We start from the raw sequence: 26,754 nt of genomic DNA, 5'->3' as shown, positions 1-26,754 counted from the left end.
ATATGTACGTTTTTTGTAAAAACTTAAAGTTTTGATTTATACCAATTTTTCAGTGATCTTCAGGTAATATTTATGTACCTTGGCTTTTTTTCAATCCTGCACCATTTATTCTTTTGTCCCGACAACACTTCTTTTACATTCATGATCTTAGTTGTTCGATTCCTTTCATCACTTTTTATGTGTGTTTTCATCTAATATGAATATTTTTGTATGGCTTATGACGTATTTCCATTGCTCTTATTAACACAAATTCACTGTCTTGCTATTATTATTATTATTATTATTATTATTATTATTATTATTACTATTATTGCTTATATACTTACCGCCTACTTATCACTTTATATTTGATGTCTAGTATGCATTTTACAGCTTTTTATTTTATTTGAACACATAGATATTGGTACAAGGAGACATCAGATACATATGCGCCACACAAATCTCATTTGTTTTGTATGAGGGCTATGATACTGCCCGAGTGCTCAAACCGAAGCCTTCGACCTAAAGGTCTGATCCACGAGGCAGTGAAACAACATCAGGAAATGCAGTCCCATGGTAGCCGGTGATCATCGACTGGTTCATACGCCATTTGTACCACAGGATACTGGAGTCCATGTGCATCAATGGTTTAAAATCAGGGTCCTCCAACCTCCCTAGGTAGACTCTCTGTGTCCACCAACCCGGTTAGAGCGCCGGACACTCGCTCTTCGTCCTGTCAATTTCGTAAACAACACCCTCACCACGAGAAGGTAGTGAGTAGGACTTCCCTGAAAGATGCTGTATACGCGTGGCCATGTGAGAGCATTTCGAGAGAGAGGGCGAACTCTCCCCACTCTCGGCCGTACCAGGGCATTTGGGGGCACATGTGTAGCATTTTACAGCTACATATATTCAATTCATAAGTGCATCAGACTGAAAGCCATTGTTGTTTGGTTAGTTATTTACTGTTCTACCCCTCACCATGGATTTTGCTGGTTTCCTTTTCAGCCAAAATATTGCGTTAAGAGTTCACTTATTTATATTTGTCATAATTTGAATTATAGATAACAGTTTCCCCTCAATTTACTTTCATTCTTATCTGCGAAAAGTGGATTCATCTAACTTAGGTGTTAAAAGGAGTTAATTAGTATTTTTTTTAAACTGGATAGGTTATTGTGTTCTTTTTATATTATTAAGTGTGAGCTGGAACTCTATGGCTTAGGTACCGAACTTCCAAACGTTCGGTCGTGAATTAGTGGCTTAGTCATATGTTAACCTTTGGTTAGTAAGTTTATATTGTCATGTTACTCATTGACAATTCATTTCTTGTGCATTTTCTTTGATATCTAGTTTCATGAATGTAGTTTTCCTTATTTTTACCATACTGAGCCTTTAGTCTTTATTCATCTTAATTTAGTACTTTTCATTCGATGCATTCCACTTGTAAATTCAAAGTAAAGTAGTTGACCTGATTAGTAAGCTGTATAAAATAATAGAATTTCGCTTCATATTCACTTTCAGTTTATTCGAATTCAGAATCTCGGTCAACCAGTTTAGATATGTACAAGTTCAAACTTAGTTCAAACCTTAGAAGTTGGATAGTATTGTTTTTGAAGTTTCACGAGAGGTATAATCTATAATGAGTCAGTTAGAGTATATCTACTGAATTTGAAAATTTCAAATCCATGTGCAGTTGAAATTTTCACTGCTATATTTTGTTATTAATTACTAATCTTTAGGTGAGTACTTTCAAAACAGCTTTTCATTGAAGTGTAAGTCATAGGTTAATCAAACTTTCTGTTGATGTTATCTGTGAAGTAGGATTTGTATATTATGCGTTTAAGTAGACTATTCAACCACTAGCCACTATTTTAAGATGAGTATTCATTTATTTTTTTAAGCTGACGATTTGTCTTCAATAAACTTATTTTATAGATCAGCTGGTGCTTTCGGTAGTCGTCTAACTGGAGCAGGTTGGGGTGGTTGCACCGTATCACTAGTGAAAAAATCTTATGCGGAACAATTCATTGCAAAAGTACGCGAGGAATTCTATAATGTGATTGGTGCTGGCAGTAACAACGACTTGATATTCGTTAGTCAACCGGGTCGTCCAGCTGGAATAATGGTTATTCAATGAATGAAGTGATTCCTTTTGATCACGCTTCATTATTTTAAAAAACTTTTCATGTACTTTTGTGATTGATTTATTTTGTTAATTATATTTGCTGTGATTTGAAATTTTCTTTAAAAATTATTTGATTTGTGTCCACTTAGATTATACAATAAAATGTTTGTTCTTTTATCTGAGAAGAGATTGTCCAACTTACTCTGGTTGGGTGTTTATGTAAGTTCATGGATCACTGTTTGGTCTGTTCAGCGCGAGAAGCATTTCCCTATTGAGCTAATTTCCATAAAACAATCAATCAAAATATCGTTTAATCTATATGGTCAGAATGCTAAAAATTGATAGTTGGACTATTTGTGCAATACACCCACTGTTTATCACATTAAAGCACATTTATTGACTGAATCGAAGGTATCATTCAGGAGTGATTCTTCTTTTTCTTTCCTGAATTTTTTTTAATGAACTAAGATTATTCTCACTTGTTCTCGAAGCCTGTTTGTATCCTACTGTTGTTATGTAAGATTTGTATAGGACAATTTCTCTACATGACTCGAAAATCGTATGTCGCATTAACTGTGTATTTTATTAGACAAGCGTTCAATCAGACTCATAAATTTTTAAGTTACAGTAAGTAGGTAATAAAAAATATAACAGCCGTACTATAGATTTAACACCATGTACTGAATCAATAGTTCAGGTAGAACATTGTAAATGTTTTAAGTATTTTTCTGCAATAATATGTGCCAGTGGACGTTCCATAGCCAGATGACATTGTCATTAAAACTGAGTACACATAAGAGACAATCACACTTATATTGTATAATCATTAATACGATAATTCTTGTCGATCTCGAGAATTATGATTTTATCAGTAATCGTTATTGAGTAATACCAGGAAAGAATATGTTGTTGTGTGGACGTAATTCTTTGTTTTTTAAAATTAAATTTCCAGTCTAGTTGGAATCGACATTAGTATTTATTTATAATAATTCTAATTATCATATCCATGTCTAAATTAATGCTCCAGGCATATACTCAGAATAAGGGCAAATAATTCTAACACCAGGTACACTGAACAATGCGACAAAAGTATTTTAACTTACAAAAATTGTTACTCATATCCATTGGTTGAATTAAAACTGTTGTAAAAATTAAGTAGCGAATAGTAATTATGGACTTATTCTCTAATTATTCCCTATGATATTCTGAATTCATCTTTGATTCCGTCTCTAAATACAAATAATTTTTGTATAATAAATGTAGGAAAGTTCTTATTCACTTTCCAAACCTAATCTAATCTAGAATGTGAAGGTAGATTTTTGTCGGGGGATTTATTTTATTCAACAAAGAAAACTGATTAAGTGTCGTTAATATGCTGTCCTAAACATAAGGTTCTTGCTAGTTGGCACTCACCAGCAAGGCATATTTTAATGGTATGCATTAATTATAACAACATAATATACTATTTACTCTTGTTTGGTAATGGTTCTGATCCCGTAGACATCATTTTTACAATATATTTAAACGTACTGCAGATAAGTAATTAGTGCACCACAATTTCATCTCACAAACTGAAATGGTTGATTAAACCCGTTCACCTTTACCTCGAGTTAGATCGATCAGGGAATCTTTAGCTTGACTTATTCCGTAATAACTATTGGTAAGTGGTAATTTCAATTGTATAGAATTGTTACCATTTGGTTTAGCACTTCATAACTTACCTCCACCTATTCCATTCTTAATTGACATAATGTACACAGCAATAACTATTGTACTTTTGAACAGATATATTTTAGAATCAATTTGTTTTTCTAGTCTTAGCTAAACAAATGACATGTTAGTAAATATTGGACAAGCCATTTAAACATTATGATTTTACTAGGTTGGCAATTGGAAAAGCCTGCTAGCTAACTAAGCAAACAATATTTTAGATATAATCTAAATGAGCACAAGGATATACCAGTATTTCATTTTCATGATATTGTAAATAGTTGATTACTACTGTTGCATCACATAATTGACTAATTCATTAGTGTAAAGAGGGATAAAGATAAATTAGTATTTTGTATTTTAAAGTGTTAGATTTGTGTTAACACGAATATGTTAGGATTGAGAATGCCGTACAATGCAGAAAGGAGTTTGTAATTGAATCATAATCCAAAGGTAGAAAGCTGCTTATTGTTGCATTACATTTTGAGTTTTCTAGAGATAGTTGGAGTAAAACCAAGAGAAATTCAAAATTTCACTTTATTGCCAATGTAAATTCTAACATGACTCACATTTTTTGAATACAGTTGTAAATTTCCACCGCTTTCCAAATCTATGCTTCTCTTATTGAAATTTCAACAATTTATTCGGATTTCGTAAAAGGAGGAATCTTCAAGGATCAAATGAGTGTACTGTTTATAAAATTTCCAACAATAAAGATGGAGATCGGTCGAAGATTTTTCATTAATCACGTACAACTAACCAGTGGACCAATATTATGAACAATGGATTTGTGTCCATCCAACTATGCTGCTTGTAGCCACGTAGTGAAGTAATCCGAAGGGCAAAATTGTTTTTCGTCTATCGATTTATAAACTTAGCATGTATGGAAATGATTCTATTTGATGATTTTGATAAATTTATAAGATATTTTGTATAGCAATATCACTTGTTATGTCAGTGTTCACATTTAACGCCTTCTTTGAGGTTAGCCTACAGTTTGTCTTTCGATTTTTGATGCGTACATTTAGACGAAAAGATATTCCCTAACAAAGCTGCATACGAAAATTTAAGCACTATTTTGTTATCATTGTATTTCTAATAAAGACCAAAGTTTTGGCTTGCAGTTGCCTTTTCTTTATTCGCTCTTCCTGAGATCCATGAAAGTTAGAATCACATATTTATCTTGGACAAACTTCATCTATTTACAAAGGATTGATGAGTTTACCCAACTGACATATAGGAAAACTCCCTTTTTGGGTTGCCCTCAATGGCCATATGAGATTGGACAAAGAAGTTTAAATATTTTTTCTAAGGATACTGTTATTTTAAATGTGGATATTTATGAACGAAGACTCTATTGTTGATTTACCATCTCCGAAGAATCCTAGGAAATTTTTCACTCAGTCGTTTCTATGCTAATGTACGTTATTTTATGTAATATTTCTCTCACTACATGAATTCACTAGGTAGTTTGTATAAATAACATTTTTTGTAGTAAAAATATCTTAGATAGCTTCAGCCCTAAGACTGGTTTATTCTTAATCGAAATGATGAGTTATTACTATTAGAAACCTTAAAATATTTAAATCTTAAAATTAACAAGATTCATCATCAAAACTATTGGCAGTTTCATCTAGACAATTTCGTCAGTCCATAGTTCCTCTGGTCAGTTACTTAGTAAAGTTGCGATGCAAACGCATCGGTAAAAATTTCGGTCTAAAAAAGTGCCTTCTCAGTTATATGTATAACGTATTCGATCTTGTTTTACAGGGTTCTTTTTTTCATGCATTTCATCAATTATACACGAAGTTGTAGATTTAGAAGAATTTTACATGAGCTCCCTAATATATCTTCTGATTTGTGAAGGCTAGTTATGATGTAAAGCAGACGAAAAGACAGTTGGATTACACATTATGATCATGACTTTGGTCTTTGACTAAAACCTCTCATTTGCAAAATTATCTTTAAAATAGATCTTTACAAATATAAGATATTAATGTCCTATCTTTTAGTCCATTATACTGCTATAATGGCTAACTTTTGAAGATAGTCGCATAAGAAAGCCTCAGCTATTCGTTTAACAGTACTCCCATACGATCTGTTGTATACAGATTGTAGACTAAAAATCTTTCCGTTTAACAAATTTACTCTGTGAAGATGAATTAATTTATGTAACCAGAGATGTGCTTCTTTCTATGCTTGTAGTAAGTTCACTTATTATGATGAATGATACTGAATGCAATGCCTGTAGATTGAACAGTATTTTACAGCGATTAGATGGATTCATCCATGATGGGAAATATAAAGTTTACAATATCCATCTGAAACGTAAAACACCAAAGGGCCTTACGAGTTTCTTACGCGGCGGGGTAACGGGGAACAAAATCCATAAATTCCTACCCTTTTTATCTTTCCAAAAATTTGTGTGAAATAAATTTCGTTTTGCTTATCATCAAAACAGTACATACGATGTAATTAATCATATAGACCCATACAGTGATAATACTCAATTTCATTTAAAATGAATTGACGATATAGACATTGTTTACCTATCTAAATAGTTAATCTGACTCATCACTTTGCACGGTCTTACTCAACTAAACAGCAACATTTGAAAGTATTTGTGTAGGCGAGTATTTCAAACAAAAGTTTTATCACCATTACCATTTAATATCGAAGGATATATTGTTATATGATTAAAATCTTTAAATTTTAATAACTAACTTGGCGTAATTTTAATTATTGATGACATAAAGGTTTTAGGGATTTACAGACTTATTAATGAGTATTATTAAACTATGAATGAAATACTAATAGTCGTATTAGACTTAAATAAAGAAGATTGGAAGAAATGATACAGGGAAATAAATACTGAAATAAATAGTAACTGTTATTATCAACAATTATGTAGACACGGGACTAATTTTTTTTAGTTATTCGTAGTCAATTTTAGATTATACCGCTAAGAATAAATTTGAATATCACTTAAATATCATCTGAGTCACTAGATATATAAATGAGATGGAAATAGAAGACATTTAAAACTACCCATTTATCAACCGTTGCACAGATGAAATACGTATAATGCCGAAATTGTGTAGTATATGATCTCAATGGTAAATACACTGTACGTGTGAACGAACCGAACGAAATTGGAAAGCTCACTACTAATAAAAACAAATTTATCGTGATCGTAGTTATTAATTGATCTGAAAACAAATTAGCCTGATCAACAAGGGGAAATTACCACCTATATGAGAGAGTTATACGAGACATATCCTTTACCTACAGCATTCAAGCATGGAAACAATAAAACGATAAAATGAATGTCGACATTTCAGTAAAGAACATATTCTTTCTGACAATGACATTTTCCTCAACTGTACGGTCGTAATTACACATAATTTCACCGTTTGTACTCTATGGTGAAATATAATATTCACCTGTAAGTTTTTATTAATTTCATCACAAATTCAATATACGATTTTCATTTCGTTACGATGTTGAACGAATCATGTAATATGTGTGCATAATTGTTCACCCATATTACATTAACGTCACTAGTTTGAATTTAGTAGTGAAATTAGATGTCAGTGACAGATAAATGAAAATATAAGTCATGTCGAACAGAGAATTGATACAGATGCATTTGTGTCAGATTTAGAATAACTCATATTCACTGTCGTCTGATATAGATCAACTGCTTAGGCTTAAATAGATTAATCTGTCTAGGAAGCTTACTGATCACAAATGAGACGATACATAACCTAAACGTCGTTAATGCAGTTATACTTGATTTTTTCTATGCCTTATATGATACGCACTTAGTAGATAAGTAATTATATAGCTATTTCTATCGAGTGATCGGACTGTTGTTAATACATTGAGTGAAAAATAGTTAAGCCGGAGTATTAAATCACTTTGTCAAGGAGACCCTAAAAAAGGTCCATGTTGGGTTCTCATTGAATGCTCGTTGATATCTACAATCAAAAGTATTGTTGTAATATGCACTTACAGAATGCAGAACTACATATCATAACCGTAACACTCCATGCACATGTCACCCTCAGCAGTCCTTGCAGAACGGACGAGATATCTGAATGCGATGCGTCTCGAAAATTTGACCCATTCATCTGAACCGTATTCAACGCTTGTAAGTTGGAACAAATAACATCCAACACACATCAACATTGTCATCGTCAGATTCTTCACTGCGCTCAGGGTTTTTATTATTCAAGTACATATCTACTTTCGCTTCAGCTATGATTTCACTGTCATCACTAGATATTGCAGCATCTACATCTACAATCCTGCAGCCATCATCTCTACTGTTGATTCTCTAGGGTTCTTATACGGTCGTTCAGGTGTATTAAATGTGTAGTATTAATAAATTTCATGAACTGGTCCTACATCAATGGGTGCAGCGATGGACCCGGACATGCCGTGTAACAGGTAGTTGACTATCGGCAGAAATTCTTGATGTTTTATTACCGCTTAGGTGATATTTTTCATTTCTAGTTAGCTGTCATCAGACTGCCATGCTTGGTATTGCTTACAGTAACTCACCAAGGTTTAAATACTCGATGGACAAAAAATCTATCGTCTTTCGGAAAAACTAATTCGCCTGGTCAGTTCATTGAGCTGAAGAGCGTAGTTGATAAGATGTTAACATAATAACTGCATCTGGCGTCTGAAAGATTAGTTGCACTCCATAACATCCGTACCTACAGTACACCTCCACATGAGACTGATGACTGTTAAGGATTTTCTGATAATTTTACAGAGTGATATGGCTTCGTATTTCCGGTAATTTGGGACTGCAGAGGCTGATCACATGTGTATGTATTTGAAAAAGATTTCTTGACCAAGTTGAAGGCATTGGTAGATAGGGTTCAATAAACAAATGTTTTGTCCTAGTTTCTGAATTCATAGCAGTGTATCCCTAGAGCTTTAAGATATTATTACTCACTCTAGACAATGTTTGATTAAAATGATTTTAAACAAACGTATTATAAGAGTACATTATCGGGTTACTGATATTATGAAATCACATTTAGTGGAAGTTAAGGATAGGCTTCTGAAGAAAGAACAATAGAATGTTGTCTATGAGATCAATTGTTTGCAGTGTAATGCAGCTTGTGTGGGAGACACATCTATACAGTTGAATGTGGGGTTGAAAGAAAACAAACAATGTTTGAAACATATACCCAAATCCTCGGTTGATCTGAACAGACTTCAGAATAGGTCGGTGATAGGGTTACATGTGTTAGAAACAGAACACAAATTCAACTTCGAAAGTACCAAAATACTTCAGGAAGAGTTTGGCACACATGAAGAAAGATTGACACAAGAAGCACTGTATGATATGAACTAATAAGAACAGCCAGATCAGAAAAGAGGAGATTCAACTATCTAACACTTGAGGCAAACGATCATCATCAAGAGATTTCACCCTATCTCCATCCAACCTGTATAATTCACATGCACCATTATTGTGACAGAAATTAATCTGGAATATTTTAACACTACAATCATGTATTTGATAGTTCTAATTTCACATAATCATCAATGGCTCAAAAACAATAATATCAACCTTCCATTTACACTTTCATTTTTACTGCTGATGAAAGACAAATTAACACCTAATATCACCTAATAATAACTTGAACTTATACACACACACACTCACTCACACACATTCATTCATTCATTTTCACATTGTGAACTTTTCACATGATTCACATATAACTCATTCATGTTACCCTACTTATTGAAGTCAACATCTGAATATGATTGGGTAAGCACATTATAAGTCCTAATTTTGAGTTCATGATAACATTTTAAAGGGGACACGAAGTTGTTTGTTGTTTGACTAAGGATTTTTATTTTTCTTGTGTCCAATACTTTTGTTGTAATGAGTCAAATGATACATTCAACACATTTCATGAATTTCATACTACTATTATTATTGCCTTTTCACGTATAACAGAACGGTGTATTAATCCCGCTCTTTTTCGATTCATTTTCAAATTCCTTTATTTGTTTATTTATTCAATTTATTATAAAATCAGGAAATAATGAAAGTTTGAATAGCCCAATGTAATCGTTGTTTTCCTGAGCTATAAAGAGAACCATATAAAACAAACAACAATAACTGGTAGAATTATACGGGAAATATTTCTATGATTTTTATAATTAATTAATGTTGTGTTTCGGCATTTGGTTCATATAATCCACCTTACATATGTTTATTTGTACTTTTATATTTGCTCAAGAAAAAATGTTTTCTTTCTATTTTTGCCTGTATCACCGTATAAATAATTTAATCCACTTTTTAAAACAAAAGTCAATAAACAATACCTTCTAATGTTACACCCCTTCTTAAATTATGATTGGTTGAATAAAATTAATGATTGATTTATATTTTTCATTTTTGTTCATTGAAGAAAAAAACGATTCTTATAAGAATTATCATTCTCGAAAAACTAGCAAGTTATTTCGGTTTTGTTTCTGGTATTTTTATCATTCTCAATATGAAGAGAACTGATTAATTTTTTTTGCATAGTAATTTATGCATCGGATAAGAAAGCATATAGTAATTCACAAATATTTATACGTATTATTGGAATAGTTAATGAGAAAGCAACTTAGTGAGGTTGAAAATGCATAAAAATACTACGATCTCAGTTCCTTGATTCTATTTTTCACTAAAAATCGCTTAGAATTTACCAAAATAATTCATACATATATATTTGTTTTATTTCTCCTTGAAGTTTTAGTCTATAGTTATTCACTTTGTTATCAGATATAACAAGTCAAAGTATGACCTATTCTTACAAATGATATGTCTTTGGAAACGAAACACGAAAAAGGTTTGATAAATAAAAACAATAAACACAACTATGAGTCAGAACAAATGTTTGCCAAATTTACAGTTCCTGATAGGAATGACAAAAACTAGGTGAAATTATAATCTAGAATTTTGTTTTGGTTTCCTTTGGAAACATATATATATATATATATATATATATATATATATATTACAACTAGAAAAGTTTATTCGACGTTAACACTTGCATTGAAAACAAGATTTCAAAAACTGCAATCTATACACGACAGGTGTTACTGCAGTCTATGTAAACAGATCACCAGTGCTTGCTACATGAAGTCAGTTATTTAACGTAACCAACAAGTTAACAGTGAATCTAAGTTGAATATCAGCTAGTTGAAATGTTCCAATGTCAGACTACTGATTATGAGAACACGGGCCCCGATTCTGTGTTTTATTAGTGGTCTCCTAGCTAAGCGGAATTCAATAAGTCAGAATAATTCAGCTTTTTGGCATGAATAAGTTGAACAATCCAAAAAGTACTACTGATTAGTAAGTTAATTGAGGGAGGAGAAAGTGACTTTAACTTTTGGCTTTATGAACGTAATGATGAAGGGAAAAAATTGGTGGTTGACCTAGAGTACTCGTTAGAAATAAGATTTTCATAATTTTTAATGTTTGTACAAAACTGAAAAACATTGGTAGGGACCTAGAGAGCATCAAAACGGAACGCGATATCTGTTCAGTAGTATTTGGTTTCCGACAATTCTTCAGGTGATTTCAGATTTTGGTTAAAATATGATATAAATTTCAGGATAATATAGTAAATGATTCTCTTAATGTAAGCAAAACAAAAGTGACTCATTTTCACTAAGTCTACAGTTCTTGAGGTACAAATCTAGTGTAGGTAAACCTTATTCATTTCTTATTCAAAATTCTCCTATTTTTATGTTATAAAATAAGGATTATCTTTAAATTGTATGGAATCCTCTACAAAATTTTCTCAATAGGATCAGTCAATAACTGCCTTAAGGTTTTCATTTAAGTAAATCATGTTCACCTGAATTTTATTTTACGATTCAATTGACCAATGTTTCATCACGTATGTATGACTAAAACACTAACAATATCACAAACAATAATCCAAGCTGCTAAATTACATACTTTCAGTAAGGACTGTAGAACAATAGATAATCAAGTAATTCGCAACATTTTATTTATTCTGGGTTTTTTTCTATCGTGGGAAGAATTTAACATCGGAGTATAAATACAGAAGTAATAATCTGAAAACGTAAGAGAATTTAAATTTATGTTAACTAATCAAGTTTGTATATAGGTAATGTGATAGAAATAAGAGTCTATCACTCTGTGTGCTTATTAATTACGTTTGAATATTTATTTAGTACAATCTAAATAGTCAATGATCACTTTAGCTTTTATATACATTAATTATGAGTACCATGTTAAGTTTTCATACACTATGTATAATGAAGGCTGAATGGAACAGGATTTAGTCTGTAATAAAGTTTAGTTTAGATGGCATTACTGTTTTGTGCAACTCATTTTTTCCAACTTTATTTATAAGTAATATAATCTAATCTAAGTTGATTATCATTTTATTAAAACCCTGATATCACCCGTCAATATATCTAGATAAAATAATAAAAATCTCTATAAATCTACTCACTATTTGATTTTATAATCATAGTCTCTCTATTATTGAACCTAAAACTTCAAACTTAATTTATCCAACCATGTTTCAGGTGCTTCTCATTAATAATCTTATTGATGAGATGAAATATTTTCATCTTAAATTATGGTTTTTATATGCTTGTTTTTGAGCTTAAAAAGAATTGTGTGTAAAGTGAATTTGACCCAGGTTAATGAGAAATAATTTGAACTTCAGTTGTCTAAAATACAGAAAAAGAGGAGTAAGTTAAGTCCTATTTCATGTACTCCTCTCGAAATTCTTTTAGCATTATATCTACTCAACCTTTTTCACTATAACACTATTTGACTAAAGAGGTAATCCAACACTGAATTCAATTCCGTCTACCTAATGATTATTAGCCGCCTACAAACTAATGGAATATTTTAGAAAATGTGATTTACACTAAAATTTAGAGTGACAGCCTACACATTGTTTACTGAAAGCTTTCCCTTATATCTTTGACATTTAGTGTAATTCGACAATAATTTTCAATTATTATTAAAACAAATTATAAACCGATTGTGTTTAGATTAAAAAATAAGTTATATTATATTATTGATTATTTGTAATTAATTAAAAATGATGACACACATAATAATAGTTTGTTGATTAGCTTCAATATGATGTGGATGTGATTGCTCTGAAGGAAGTTATATAATATGTCATCATAGTATAGTAAATCAGATGCGAACGTACCCACGGTTTAATGAGTATGTAGATGGTTCACCTACCCAAAGTAATCGTCTGTGTGTCTGTTAAAGTCACTTTGCCGACCTACAAAACACATTAGTAGTCTTGATACAGTCACGGCTTTTTATTTATCCAAATAATTTTGTGGAGATAGTTTGTTCAGTTTAAAGATTTTATTTTGCAAACACCCATATCGATTGGCTAGCCACTAACTATCACAGAGAACTGGGAAGGACATAATTTTTACGTCAGAGAGCTTATAGAAATCAATTAAGATAGCGTATATCTATTTGATGAAGAAACTCCGCCTGTAGCTCTTCTTGAGCTACTGCAGTTACAGGCCCAGGTAAAGGAGGAGGGTAGGACGTGAGGTCGGCAACCACACCCCGTAGGAAACAACCTTGCTAAAAAACGCTAAGCAGAATAAAGAAATCAAACCATTTAAAGTCTCCCCTCCTAGTTGATGGAAGAATTATGACGCTTCATAATGAAAGCTGAGACTCTACGGAAGTCACAAGGCCGATGCCTCTTTTAACAACTAGGGCAACAATTTTTATAGGTACATAGAACGTCCGGACAATGAGTAAGACAAGAATGACTAGTCAATAGCAACGGAAATGAGAAGATACAGCTTGGCAGTACTCGGGATCAGCGGAACCCGTTGGACAAAAGCTGGACAGAAAAGGATAGATTCAGGAGAGATGCTTCTGTACTGCGGTCACGAAGAGGAAAATGCTCTACACACTCAGGGAGTTGCTTTGATGCTGTCTAAAGAAGCAAGTAAAGCAGATATAGGATGGAAATCTCATGGACCTAAGACCATCAAAGCATCCTTCAAAACAAAGAAGGAGAGAATTACAATGAATGTTATCCAGTGTTATCCACCCACCAATGATGGCATTGACGACGATAAAGATCAATTCTACGAGATGCTACAATCGATCATAGTGAAATGTCCAGGAAAAGAGCTGACAATCCTGATGGGAGATCTTGTAGTAAGCCCATTCAACTACTGTATTATTTGTCTATTCAATCCTTGATCTATTCTCCCATTGGTTGTAACACACAAATAATCAATAAATTATCCACACCTGATTAACACTCATAAATATATATGGATTCTCAACTCACACACACATGCACACACACTTTGTTTCACTATGTGCCTGCTTGCTGTGCGCTTGCGGATTTTGTTATTCTTTAACAATAAAATATCTCTACAACTGGTGTTCAGGCTTCTGAATAATCTCAAGTAAATCCATAACTCTACTAGAAGATTTAGCCAGTGTTAAATACTCAGTTAACAGGATATCATTTATTGGAGTCAGATATAGAGGAAATTAGCCTCTACAATCTAAACGCCGAAGTCGGAATGCATGGACTAAGAGAAAAAAAAACGAAAACGGGGAAAGATTTGCAAATCTATGTGCATTCAATAAATTGTTTATATGCGGCACAATATTCCCACGCAAACGTATACACAAAACGACATGGATTTCACCAGATCACACTACAGGGGATTTAGTCGATTATATTTGCATCACCAAAAAATTCAGAAAGTCAGTGGAAAACGTGAAAACCAGATGAGGAGCTGACAAAGCTTAAGACCATCACTTGGTGGTTGTCAACATGAAACTGAAGTTAGAGAAGCACTGGACAACTAGAGAGACGGCATTATAAATGTTTAATACAGCCTTTCCTATGTGGATATACTTACAGAGATATCGCGGAATTCATAATGAACTGATATGAAAACTAACCCAGTTGTATGACGAATACTCAGTGATTTCAATTGTTGAGATCATGAGTCAATTGAAGCTAGACCACCATGGAAAACCTGGAAGCACTGGACAGCCGTTTCGTCCTATTGTGGGACTCCCCAGTAGTGCGCATCCACGATTCCGCCTCAAGAATTTCGACCCCAGAACCTACTGGTCTCGCGAGTGAGCACTTAACCACTAGACCACTGAGCCGGCATCCAACGGTGTTAATGTCTTAGTGGTTGTGTATAAATCTGTGAGTTATGGATCTATACATTTGAATGTAAGCCATTTAGTTTTGAGTTGAGATATTACTTCTCCGTCTGGATAAGCACTTAAAATCATCAGGAGTCAGTTATGTGATATTTATTTTCGGAATCGACCACAATTGGAAAATTGGTTCTTTTTGAATTTGGTATTTCCCAACAATGTATACGCTTGTAAATTGATTCTATCAAATAAATTTTCCTTGAATTCTAACTAGTGTTTTGCGCTTAGTGTGAAATACCTGAACACAGTGATTTGAAATTTGATCAATAATTACTTAGCTTAAGTACATGTTGTATATCCATTTCGTTATCGATAGTAGAAGGATTTCTACCATTATAATGTTCACAAAATCATTTAACAACTTGTTAAACACAATATTACTGAAATAATGATTTTGTACAATTTTAACACCATTGTCATATTGATGTTAATCTATAAAATAATTAGTTCGAATAAGCATAAATACATTCATGTATACATACATACAAGTTTGTCCGTATACTAGATTTAAAAAATATAGAAATTCAGGTTACTTTAAAGATTTTATTCTACATACACTCTAGATTAATAAATATATTCGCATTAATCAATTTAAAAGTGATTGGTGTTCTCATTTTTAAAACAAGTAGTTTTAGTAAAATGTTCTACGGGACTCATTTTCTATAAACAGGCTTACTTCAAATTCATTGATTTGTTGAGTTCCACAGATAAATACGTACTTAAATCAGAAGAGCAGAAAATTATGAACTTAATGAAAGGGGAATAAAGATTCTAAAACGCTTTTTGGCTCAAAGCTTATTGTTGCAAAGATTATACTTGTCGTTAATCAGCCTTAATAAATATTTTGAATAGAAAAAACCTAGTCGAATAATTTACACTCATATAAATGTTTCCGTCAATTGTAAACACAAGCCTGGAATATTCAGTCTGCTTACAATAAAGCTTTTCCGACCACTCCAACAGTCTTTTTATCACAATAATCTTATGTTTGAAAGGAAAGAGTAACACCTAGATTTTATTGGACAGCTGTCAATTTGATGTTATATGCTTTATATAATAATGACGCTTATTTAAAATTCCACGAATTATCATAATTTATGACTATCAGCTGGCTTTTGAAAATAACAGTTATATCATTAATTAAATATCAGTATAGGAATGTGGAGATTGTTGAGTTTAAAATGATATGATGAGTGGATCAATGTTAGACTACCATTAAAAACCTGGAGGGAGTGGATGGTCATTTCATCTTAGTACGGGACTCCTCAGCAGTGCACATCCATGACCCGAATACGGAACTCGAACCCAGGACCTCAATACTATTCTCGATTCCAATTGAGGCAGTTATTATTGTCAATTGTAATACTCAAATATTTTATGTTTAATATTTGCAGTACATGTGGTAAGCCGTTGATAAACAGTTGAAGAATAGACATTGTTTCTGAAAAGTTAGTCATAGCATTGTGGTTATATTGTTTTTTCACAGAAAAGAAATACTTATAAAATATACGCATTTTCAAGCTAGGGTATCACTTCATAAGATACATTGAAGATATTTGTTTGAATTTTCTTATATCTGCTTGTGAAACTGCTAGCACTTTTATCCTTGACATTTGATACATTTCACATTAAACCTGAGAAAAGTTCACAATGTGAAAATGAATGAATGAATGAATGTGTGTGAGTGAGTGTGTGTGTGTGTATAAGTTCAAGTTATTATTAGGTGATATTAGGTGTTAATTTGTCTTTCATCAGCAGTAAAAATGAAAGTGTAAATGGAAGGTTGATATTATTGTTTTTGAGCCATTGATGATTATGTGAAATTAGAACTATCAAATACATGATTGTAGTGTAGCGGTAAATAAATCCCTAAAATAAATAGCTCTGTAAGTTTTCGACATTGGATGCTGACCATATGTTTTAGTGGACTCATCTAGCTGAAGGCGCTCGGTCAGGCATCCGCACCAGATCACGTGTGGTAACGCTGTGCTCAACATCAACCTCATTCGCTAGCCAGATTAGATCAGAGAATTCCGATATATTGGTCATCGCCAAATATACTCTTCCGATCTCCTCGACTCTGTCTTTTGATTTCTCTTGGTGGGAACGAAATACATAAGAAGGTGTTACTGGTAGAAGCGTTGTCAAACACTGAATACCTGTGACATCATCATTGGTGAACCCGACGTGATCTGGTACACCTAATTGCAACTGTGAGTCTGTTCCTTTTTGGGGTTTTTATATATCATTGCCTTATTTTTTATTTTTTTTTAAACATTGTGATTTTTTTTTCGTGTTTTTTCTTGGATATATATATATTTTCCCCTCGTTCATTATCGTACTTCATACTTCATCATGACTGAACAGACACCTAAAGTACTCAAGCTTAAGACTTTGTCCCCACCTTCGTTTCAACTGATGCCTTTCTGGCCCGACAACATCGAAGCCTGGTTTTGCTACGCAGAAGCGAACTTCTCCGAGCACGGCGTGATCGACACACGTGCACAATTCCTCGCAGTAGTCAAGGCACTACCGCGCGAATTCAACAGGTACGTAACACCTAGTATGTTTACTAGTGATGTTTCCGATCCTTACGAAATCTTAAAACGCTCGATTCTTAAACGAGGAGATCTAACCGATCGACAAAGGTTAGATCAACTCTTCAATAACATCGACCTGCAACACGGTTCTGCGACAGACATGTTGCAACGGATGAGAGAGGTTATAGGCCCAAGAACTTTCGACGAAGGTCTATTCAAACAACTCTTCTTGTCAAAACTTCCCCAACAGGTGCAAGCAGTTCTGGTCTCGTTCCAGAACAACGCCTTAGACGAGCTAGCTGCATCTGCCGACCGCATTCTAGAAATTACGAAATCTACTACCGAGGTATTTTCAGTCAAAGAAAAGCCTCACACGACTCAGAATGATATAACCGACTTATGTCACACACTCACGCGTTATCTTAGTCTTCGTACCGACCGTAAGAGATCGCGCACACCACGTAGAAGCATTTCTCGTAAGCGATCTGTCTCTAGACCACGAGAGACAGATAACCCCGACTGGTGCTGGTATCATAACCAGTATAGAAAGCTTTCCAGAAATTGCAGAAAACCCTGCAATTTTCCCAACACGAAACCGACTGATTCGAAAAACAATTCGGGAAACTTCCAGGCCGGCACGCGTTAACGGCAACCGTAGCCGGCGAACAAAGCCGTCTGTTATTCGTCACAGATGTGACAACGAGAGTTCGCTACCTCGTCGACACTGGCGCAGAAGTTAGCGTTCTCCCAGCAAATCCTAACGACCGGCTTCACGAATCGACCCTAAACTTACAGGCGGCAAACGGAAAACCGATCGCTACGTATGGCAAAAGGTACGTTTACCTTAACGTGGGTTTACGCAAACCCATACACTGGATTTTCGTTGTTGCTGATGTTTCTATACCAATCATTGGTATGGACCTTCTACAACACCACAATCTGATCATCGATACGCGCAAACGGAGGCTAGTAGACGGGAACACTAATTTGTCCGTTTGCGTAACTTCTTTTACTGGTTGTAGAGTATCCCCAGTCACAGTTAAACATATGATAGACCCACTCTATCAACCACTACTCGATAAGTACCCTGGGATACAACAAACTCAACCGAAACTACCGTGTGTAACCAGCAACGTTACACATCACATCACGACTACAGGACCACCTGTATTCTCTAAAGCACGACGACTAGCTCCTGAAAAGCTAAGGTTAGCGAAAAACGAATTCGATCACATGATGGACTTAGGAATCATACGACCGTCAAGTAGCCCATATGCATCTCCGTTGCACATGGTCCCTAAAAGGACAGCAACGATTGGCGTCCAACTGGTGACTATCGGCGATTGAACGCGAAAACCATTCCCGATCGTTACCCGTTGCCTCACATTCACGATTTGACAGCTACCTTGAAAGGTACAACTGTCTTTTCGAAAATCGACTTGGTTAAAGCGTATAACCAAATCCCTATGGCTACTGACGACATACCGAAAACAGCTATCATATCTCCTTTCGGACTCTATGAATTTTTGCGAATGCCTTTCGGTCTAAGGAATGCTGCTCAAACATTCCAAAGATTCATAGACGACGTTTTCGAGGTCTCAACTTCGTACACGCGTATGTTGATGACTGTCTAATCGCAAGTCCGGACAGAGAAACACATCTCAAGCATCTGGATCTTGTTTTCGAACGACTTCAAAAACATGGCATTACTGTAAACGTTCAGAAATGCCAATTCGGAACCGACTCGTTAGACTTTCTGGGACACACTATCGATGCTCAAGGCATTCGACCTCTTAGGACCAAAGTGGCGGCCATTCTGGATTACCCAGAACCGACCACCGTCAAGCAATTACGCACGTTCAACGGCCTCGTAAGTTTCTATAGACGTTTCATACCGAAATGCGCATTACTTATGAAACCTCTGACCGACCAACTTCGTGGAAATGCGAAATCCATTAATTTGGACGACACCGCACGAAAAGCATTCTCCACAGTTAAGGAACTGATTGCTAAAGCAACAATGCTCGCACATCAGGACACCCGAGCACCCATTAGCATCGCAGTAGACGCATCCGACTCAGCAATCGGAGGAGTCTTACAACAATGGGTTAACAACTCCTGGCAACCCTTGGCGTTTTTCTCTAGAAGGTTGCTAGACACCGAATCGAGGTACAGCACATTCGGTAGGGAACTCCTAGCTATGTATTGTGCTGTACGGCACTTCCAACACTACATCGAAGGTCGTGAATTCACTCTTTTCACGGACCATAAACCGCTCACTTTCTCGTTAAGCTCTCCTTCTGACAAGTACTCTCCCCGTGAGTCTCGACAACTGGACTACATTTCGCAGTTTACTTCAGATATTCAACACATCTCTGGAGCAAACAATGTAGTTGCAGACGCTTTATCTCGTATAACTTCCTTGAACAGTTTCCAAGGAATCGACCTTCTTAAACTCGCCGAGCTTCAAAAAGAAGACACTGATCTTCAGCACGAGTTATCGTCCACAACACTTAAACTACTCATCAAACAGATGGGAACAGGTAAGGAAACTCTACTTTGTGACACATCTACAGGTAGGGATCGCCCAATCGTGCCGAAACATTATCGACGCAATGTCTTCAACACATTGCACAAACTTTCGCATCCAGGTGTTCGTGCAACCATCAAGCTTATAGCAGAACGGTTTTGCTGGCCTGGAATGAATAAAGACGTGAGGGAGTGGGCACGCTCCTGTGTAAGCTGCCAAAAATCTAAGGTTATCAGACACAATAAATGTCCCTTAGGCTGATTTAAAACTCCCGATGCCCGTTTCGACCATGTCCATCTGGATTTGGTAGGACCTTTACCAGATTCAAATGGATACTCTTATCTCTTAACCTGCGTAGACCGTTTCACTCGATGGCCAGAAGCAGTACCTATTAAGGACATCACTGCTGAAACAGTGGCCCGCACCTTCGTCGAACGATGGGTAGCAAACTTCGGTTGCCCTTCAACCATCACTACAGACCGCGGACGTCAGTTTGAATCTGATCTTTTCCGTCGTCTGACCACACTTTTAGGAATCACTCGCTTCCGAACGACCGCCTACCATCCACAAGCAAACGGGTTGGTAGAACGTTTTCACCGACAGCTGAAAGCTTCGCTATCAGCAGCAAACGTTTCACAGTGGACCGACGCTCTTCCACTCGTCTTACTAGGTATCCGCAATGCAGTGAAAGCTGACATTGGATACACTGCGTCTCAACTCGTTTATGGAACGACACTTCGACTTCCAGGAGAATTCGTGGATCCTTCATCCTCTTCAATGAACATGGATCTAACCTCCTACACGAACAGGCTTACAAACGCAATGCGTTCAGTTAAACCTGCTTTCACTCGACCTCAATCAACTGATGTTTTCGTTCAACCTGGCTTACGATATAGTACACACGTTTTCATTCGTCGAGACTCGCATCGACGACCATTCGAATCAGCATACGAAGGACCCTTCAAAGTTCTTCAACGTGAATCTAAGTACTATATAGTCGATAAGAACGGAACCAACGATAGCATCAGCATCGATCGCTTAAAAGCAGCGTATTTAGAAGGAAATCCTATCCACGTCGATTTTCCTTCGGTACAATCGAACGACACGACTCCGACACTTACAATACCTCATCCGACAACCAACACACACGATGATACTTCGACAGTATCCGAAAATAAACTTAAAACGACGCGTTCTGGAAGAAGGGTGAGATTTCCAGAACATTTAAACGACTATTGCACGTAAGGCACTTCTCGACATTTTATATTATTTAAAAAAAAAAAACAATTTTAATATGCTTATATATTTTTATTTCTATTTAAAAAAAACAAAACAAAAAAAAACAATTTTTTTAATGCTATTACGTGTTCATGAGTTTATTTTCCATTTTTTTTCCGCCGACATTGTGTTTTTACGCACATACGAGTGTATTTCGACATGCACTTACATTTTCTTTTTCTTTTCCAGGACGGCTGGAAAAGAACGATGACGTTTATGAGGATCCGAAATTTTCATTGTACATTTTCTTTTTACTATGTTGTACCTCCGTCCCATATAGTAAGGAAAGACGACCAGACGCTGCTAAATTTAGTAAGCTATCAGAAGAGTGTTTACCAACAACAAACTCGTTGGGTTTAAACTTCTGGCTGGCCACGTCTTAGGGTCGTCACTGCCCCACTAGGGGGAGTGATCTGTAGCGGTAAATAAATCCCTAAAATAAATAGCTCTGTAAGTTTTCGACATTGGATGCTGACCATATGTTTTAGTGGACTCATCTAGCTGAAGGCGCTCGGTCAGGCATCCGCACCAGATCACGTGTGGTAACGCTGTGCTCAACATCAACCTCATTCGCTAGCCAGATTAGATCAGAGAATTCCGATATATTGGTCATCGCCAAATATACTCTTCCGATCTCCTCGACTCTGTCTTTTGATTTCTCTTGGTGGGAACGAAATACATAAGAAGGTGTTACTGGTAGAAGCGTTGTCAAACACTGAATACCTGTGACATCATCAGTAGTGTTAAAATATTCCAGATTAATTTCTGTCACAATAATGGTGCATGTGAATTATACAGGTTGGATGGAGATAGGGTGAAATCTCTTGATGATGATCGTTTGCCTCAAGTGTTAGATAGTTGAATCTCCTCTTTTCTGTTCTGGCTGTTCTTATTAGTTCATATCATACAGTGCTTCTTGTGTCAATCTTTCTTCATGTGTGCCAAACTCTTCCTGAAGTATTTTGGTACTTTCGAAGTTGAATTTGTGTTCTGTTTCTAACACATGTAACCCTATCACCGACCTATTCTGAAGTCTGTTCAGATCAACCGAGGATTTGGGTATATGTTTCAAACATTGTTTGTTTTCTTTCAACCCCACATTCAACTGTATAGATGTGTCTACAAAAATTGCTTTTTAAAATAGTAAATAAAAACTAGTAGGCATTAGTCAGACAGTCAATTAGCAATTTAATAATTTTTAGTGAATTAAACTATTAGTGATTTTGGAAACTGTGTACCAGAAAATTATTATATTTGATAATTCCTTTCAATGTTCAAAATGGCTGAGATAAATCAGTGGAAATTCATAGACTGGATAATTAGTTCCGACATGATAATAGTCAAATGTTTATTGTGTTATAATAGTTTAATATAGTATCTACTAGTCGTAAAGCTGAATCACAGAATGATGTGTCTATCAAATAATTTTTTGACTTTAAAAATTTTTCTTCAGAGGTACGTCTCAAGACTCAATGTCTATTTTGTTTCAATTTGTATGTTTACAGTAAACGTGAAAATCTACTATCAAAGCAACCAATAGTATAGGTCTATTGAAAGTCGATATTTTTCTTAGGTGGGAAGTATAGTGTTCGTACATTTAATAGGCACATGATCATTTGTCATATATTCCTTTAAGTCTAAATAGTCAATCAAGAAAATGAGCTAGTCGATACATTGGTAAACTCCTAATTACAAATGAACGAATGTCCTAAAACTAGTTAGTATCTAAGTCACGTATCGTCTCTGTCACGTGATGAAAGGTAGGTAGGCAAGATGTAAGTAGCTCATTTGAAAACTTGATCGATTATTAACAATATTGTTATATCTGAACGAAGAATAGATGATTGGTGACTGCTAGGACTTATTTATGGACTATTATTACATATAATCTCACTGAATTATTAAATGACTAGGATATATATATACATATATATATATATATATATATATATATATATATATATATTCCTTTTTTCATAAGCTTTCATTTGACGCATTCACTACTGTTGTACGATTTACTACTCTATTAGTTACAGTCTCCTATACTGACAGCCACTTTTGGCTTGATCTCGCATAATCATTATTTTATTTATTTTAGTTGTTTCTATCAATAATTCCATTTATTTGATGCTCACTATTGATTAAGGATGTTTTGGTATCAGTGTAATACCCCATAATCGTGTCTACTGTGGTGAGAAAGCAGCTCTGAATTAAGTGCCATAAATCAGTAAACAACAGATTGTCAGGACCTATATCTCACTTCTAAAACAACTAATTTGACCTGACTAATTTAAAAACAAACTAAAGAGTGGGATTTACTTCTAACTGTTTAACAATAAAGTTTGAAAAATTCAATGGTTCTTTAAAATGTTAGATAGACACAATTGTCCTAGGAAATTGAGGCTGCTAGTGAATATAAACAGAATCTAATTACCCGACAGTCTAATCTTACAGATTGAATTCGTATAATATTGTAGAAATCTATATAATAAGCTAATTAATATCAAGAACTAAATTGATGGTGAAATCCCTAGAATTTAGAAAACATTAATAATTAGTTTAGACCTAGTTTAATAATATCTAAACATCTGTTAAACTGATAACATCTGTTCAGCTTAACAACTGATTTGAAATTCGGTATTAGCAGTTTAACTTTTAAACAAATTTCATGTTAATACACTTGTTATAATCTCATATTTAAAAATATAATTATGCAAGAATAAATATAATAATGAGAGTAGGCAATATGAAGTAAATATTAAGATCTGTTTATTTATAATGTCGTCCGTATGAACGACATGTTTCAATCGCACATTTCCTCAATTAACAATAACATATTGTATGGTCTTTGTTGAAAAAAAAATTTACTCAACATTTCTAAATCGAAAATGTATTCTTACCTACATACTTACACCTGTTACTCCTCGTGAAGGAGCATAGGCCGCTCACCAGCATTCTCTATCCAACCCTGTCCTGGGCAATCCTTTCCAGTTTTCTCCAGTTGTTATTCATCCTTTTCATATCTGCTTCTATTTCCCGACGTAATGTGTTCTTTGGCCTCCCTCTTTTCCGCCTTCCTTCAGGATTCCAAGTTAGGGCTTGTCTCGTGATGCAGTTTGATGATTTGCGTAATGTATGTCCTATCCATTTCTATCGTCTTTTCCTAATTTCCTCTTCAGCTGGAAGCTGGTTTGTTCTCTCCCACAAAAGGCTGTTGCCGATGGTATCCGGCCAATGGATGTTGAGTATCTTGCGTAGACAGCTATTTATAAATACTTGTACTTTCTTGATGGTGGTTGTCGTAGTTCACCAAGTTTCAGCTCCGTACAGTAGGACTGTCTTGACGTTTGTATTGAAGATTCTGACTTTGATATTGGTTGAAAGTTGTTTTGAGTTCCATATGTTCTTCAACTGTAGGAATGTGGTCCTTGCTTTGCCAATCCTTGCCTTTACGTCTGCATCTGAACCTCCTTGTTCATCGATGATGCTTCCTAGGTATGTGAAGGACTCTACATCTTCCAGAGTTTCGCCATCAAGAGTGATTGGATTGCTGTTCTCCGTGTTGAATTTGAGGACCTTGGTTTTCCCTTTGTGTATGCTGAGGCTTACTGATGCAGAGACTGCTGCTACACTGGCTGTCTTCATCTGCATCTGTTCGTGTGTACGTGATAGGAGGGCTAGGTCATCTGCGAAGTCCAAATCGTCTAATTGATTCTGAGCTGTCCATTGTATTCCGTGTTTTCCTTCAGATGTCGTGGTCTTCATAGTCCAGTCGACCACCAGAAGAAAGAGGAAGGGAGAGAGTAGACAGCCTTGTCTGACTCCGGTCCTTACTTGGAAGGCGTCTGTCAGCTGTCCTCCATGCAAGACCTTGCACTGTAGTCCGTCGTATGAGTTCCGGATAATGTTGAAAATCTTCTCAGGAACTCCATAGTGTCGAAGAAGTTTCCATAATTTTCTCCTATCTACACTGTCAAACGCCTTTTCGTAGTCAATGAAGTTGATGTATAGTGACGAGTTTCACTAAACTGATTGTTCAACGATGATCCGTAGTGTTGCGATTTGGTCTGTGCACGACCGATCCTTACGTAATCCAGCTTGTTGATCTCGAAGTTGAGCGTCTGCTGCGTCTTTCATCTGGTATTCATTGAAATATAATTCATGATATAGTATTGGGATGTGTAAATGAATCAAGGTAAATATACCCACACTTAACTTCAATGCAAACTTACTGCAAGTGATTAAATACGGAGATATCACCTTAAATGTTGCGTTTATATTTAAAGTACAATTTTTCGGTTTACTAAATTTATGTTACATATTATTTAGAAGAGTTTTATGAACACAGGGTAAGTTTTATGTCAGTTAGTGAGTGGCTCTCTAAAATGTGTTTTATGACTGCATAAACATGATGAACAGGTTAATCTGAGCTTGTTTGACTATTTTTGGTATTCATATTCAAAAGGTCAAAAAACCCAAATACCACTGTTCTACGAGTTTGAATAGCTAGGCGAAATGATTTTTCCTCATCTTTTTAATATTTCATTTATGTTAGTTCATGTTGGCTTATCATTATATAGACTGACAATAAAGAAGTGTCTTAGTTTTTTTAAATCTGATTATAACAATATTTTAACGGTTGCTTAGCCGATTTTACATGAAGATATAGACGTGTAGAGTGTAAAATAAAATTAAAACGTGAAAGTATCAACTTATATCAGTAGACCTTGGTAAATCAGTGTTAAATACCAGATACATATACATTTATGGATCTATACTTTGGTTTACTTCAAATCGAAGTTTACTATTTGTAGTGTGGTTATGATCGGACCTTCTATTCGATATTTTGCATAGAAATTATTTTGAGTTGGATTGATATTCACATGAAAGTCAGTCAAAAAAACAGATTATGGTTTATATATATAATATATTATTTCAGTAGCATAAATAGTAGAAATTATATTTTTTGTCACATTCCAGTATTAAAGGCATATTAAATTTTTTTAGATTTATAATTTGAAGAATTATTATTCTTAATCATGCTCTTTTGCATCTATAATCAAATACATGTAGTGAAATAAATGTCAAGATAAATAGAAACAAGAATATACTAAAAATGTGTCACTGGGTGATAGTATCTAGGTGATCCGCTCATGATATAGACATGGTAGCAGAGACTGATCGATCCCATTCTTGAATATTAAAGTATCGAAGATACATGGCCTCACTAATACACAGAAATATCTTGATCAGTTATTATTCAGTATAAAGATAATCTTGACAAAACAGTGTCACATATTTTTACAATATAGAATTCAATTATTGTTATCGT

General features: G+C 34.8%; 1 protein-coding gene across 2 annotated transcripts in view; it reads left to right on the top strand.

Moving 5' to 3' along the window:
• Positions 1-3,189, top strand: part of GALK2_1 (N-acetylgalactosamine kinase) — a 30,353-nt gene extending 27,164 nt beyond the window's left edge. Inside the window, exon 10 of one of the 2 annotated variants that reach the window (XM_051211065.1) lies at positions 1,915-3,189. In XM_051211065.1, the coding sequence (XP_051071098.1) occupies positions 1,915-2,116 (202 nt within the window). In that variant the 3' untranslated portion in view covers positions 2,117-3,189. The remainder of the gene's footprint in view (positions 1-1,914) is intronic. The other variant, XM_051211067.1, reaches the window with a different exon arrangement.
• The last annotated feature ends 23,565 nt before the right edge of the window (positions 3,190-26,754 follow it).

This window comes from Schistosoma haematobium, chromosome ZW, assembly GCF_000699445.3.
Source record: "Schistosoma haematobium chromosome ZW, whole genome shotgun sequence".
Classification (NCBI taxonomy): domain Eukaryota; kingdom Metazoa; phylum Platyhelminthes; class Trematoda; order Strigeidida; family Schistosomatidae; genus Schistosoma; species Schistosoma haematobium.
The sequence above is the reverse complement of the archived record's forward strand: the minus strand, read 5'-3'. Positions and strand labels throughout refer to the sequence as shown.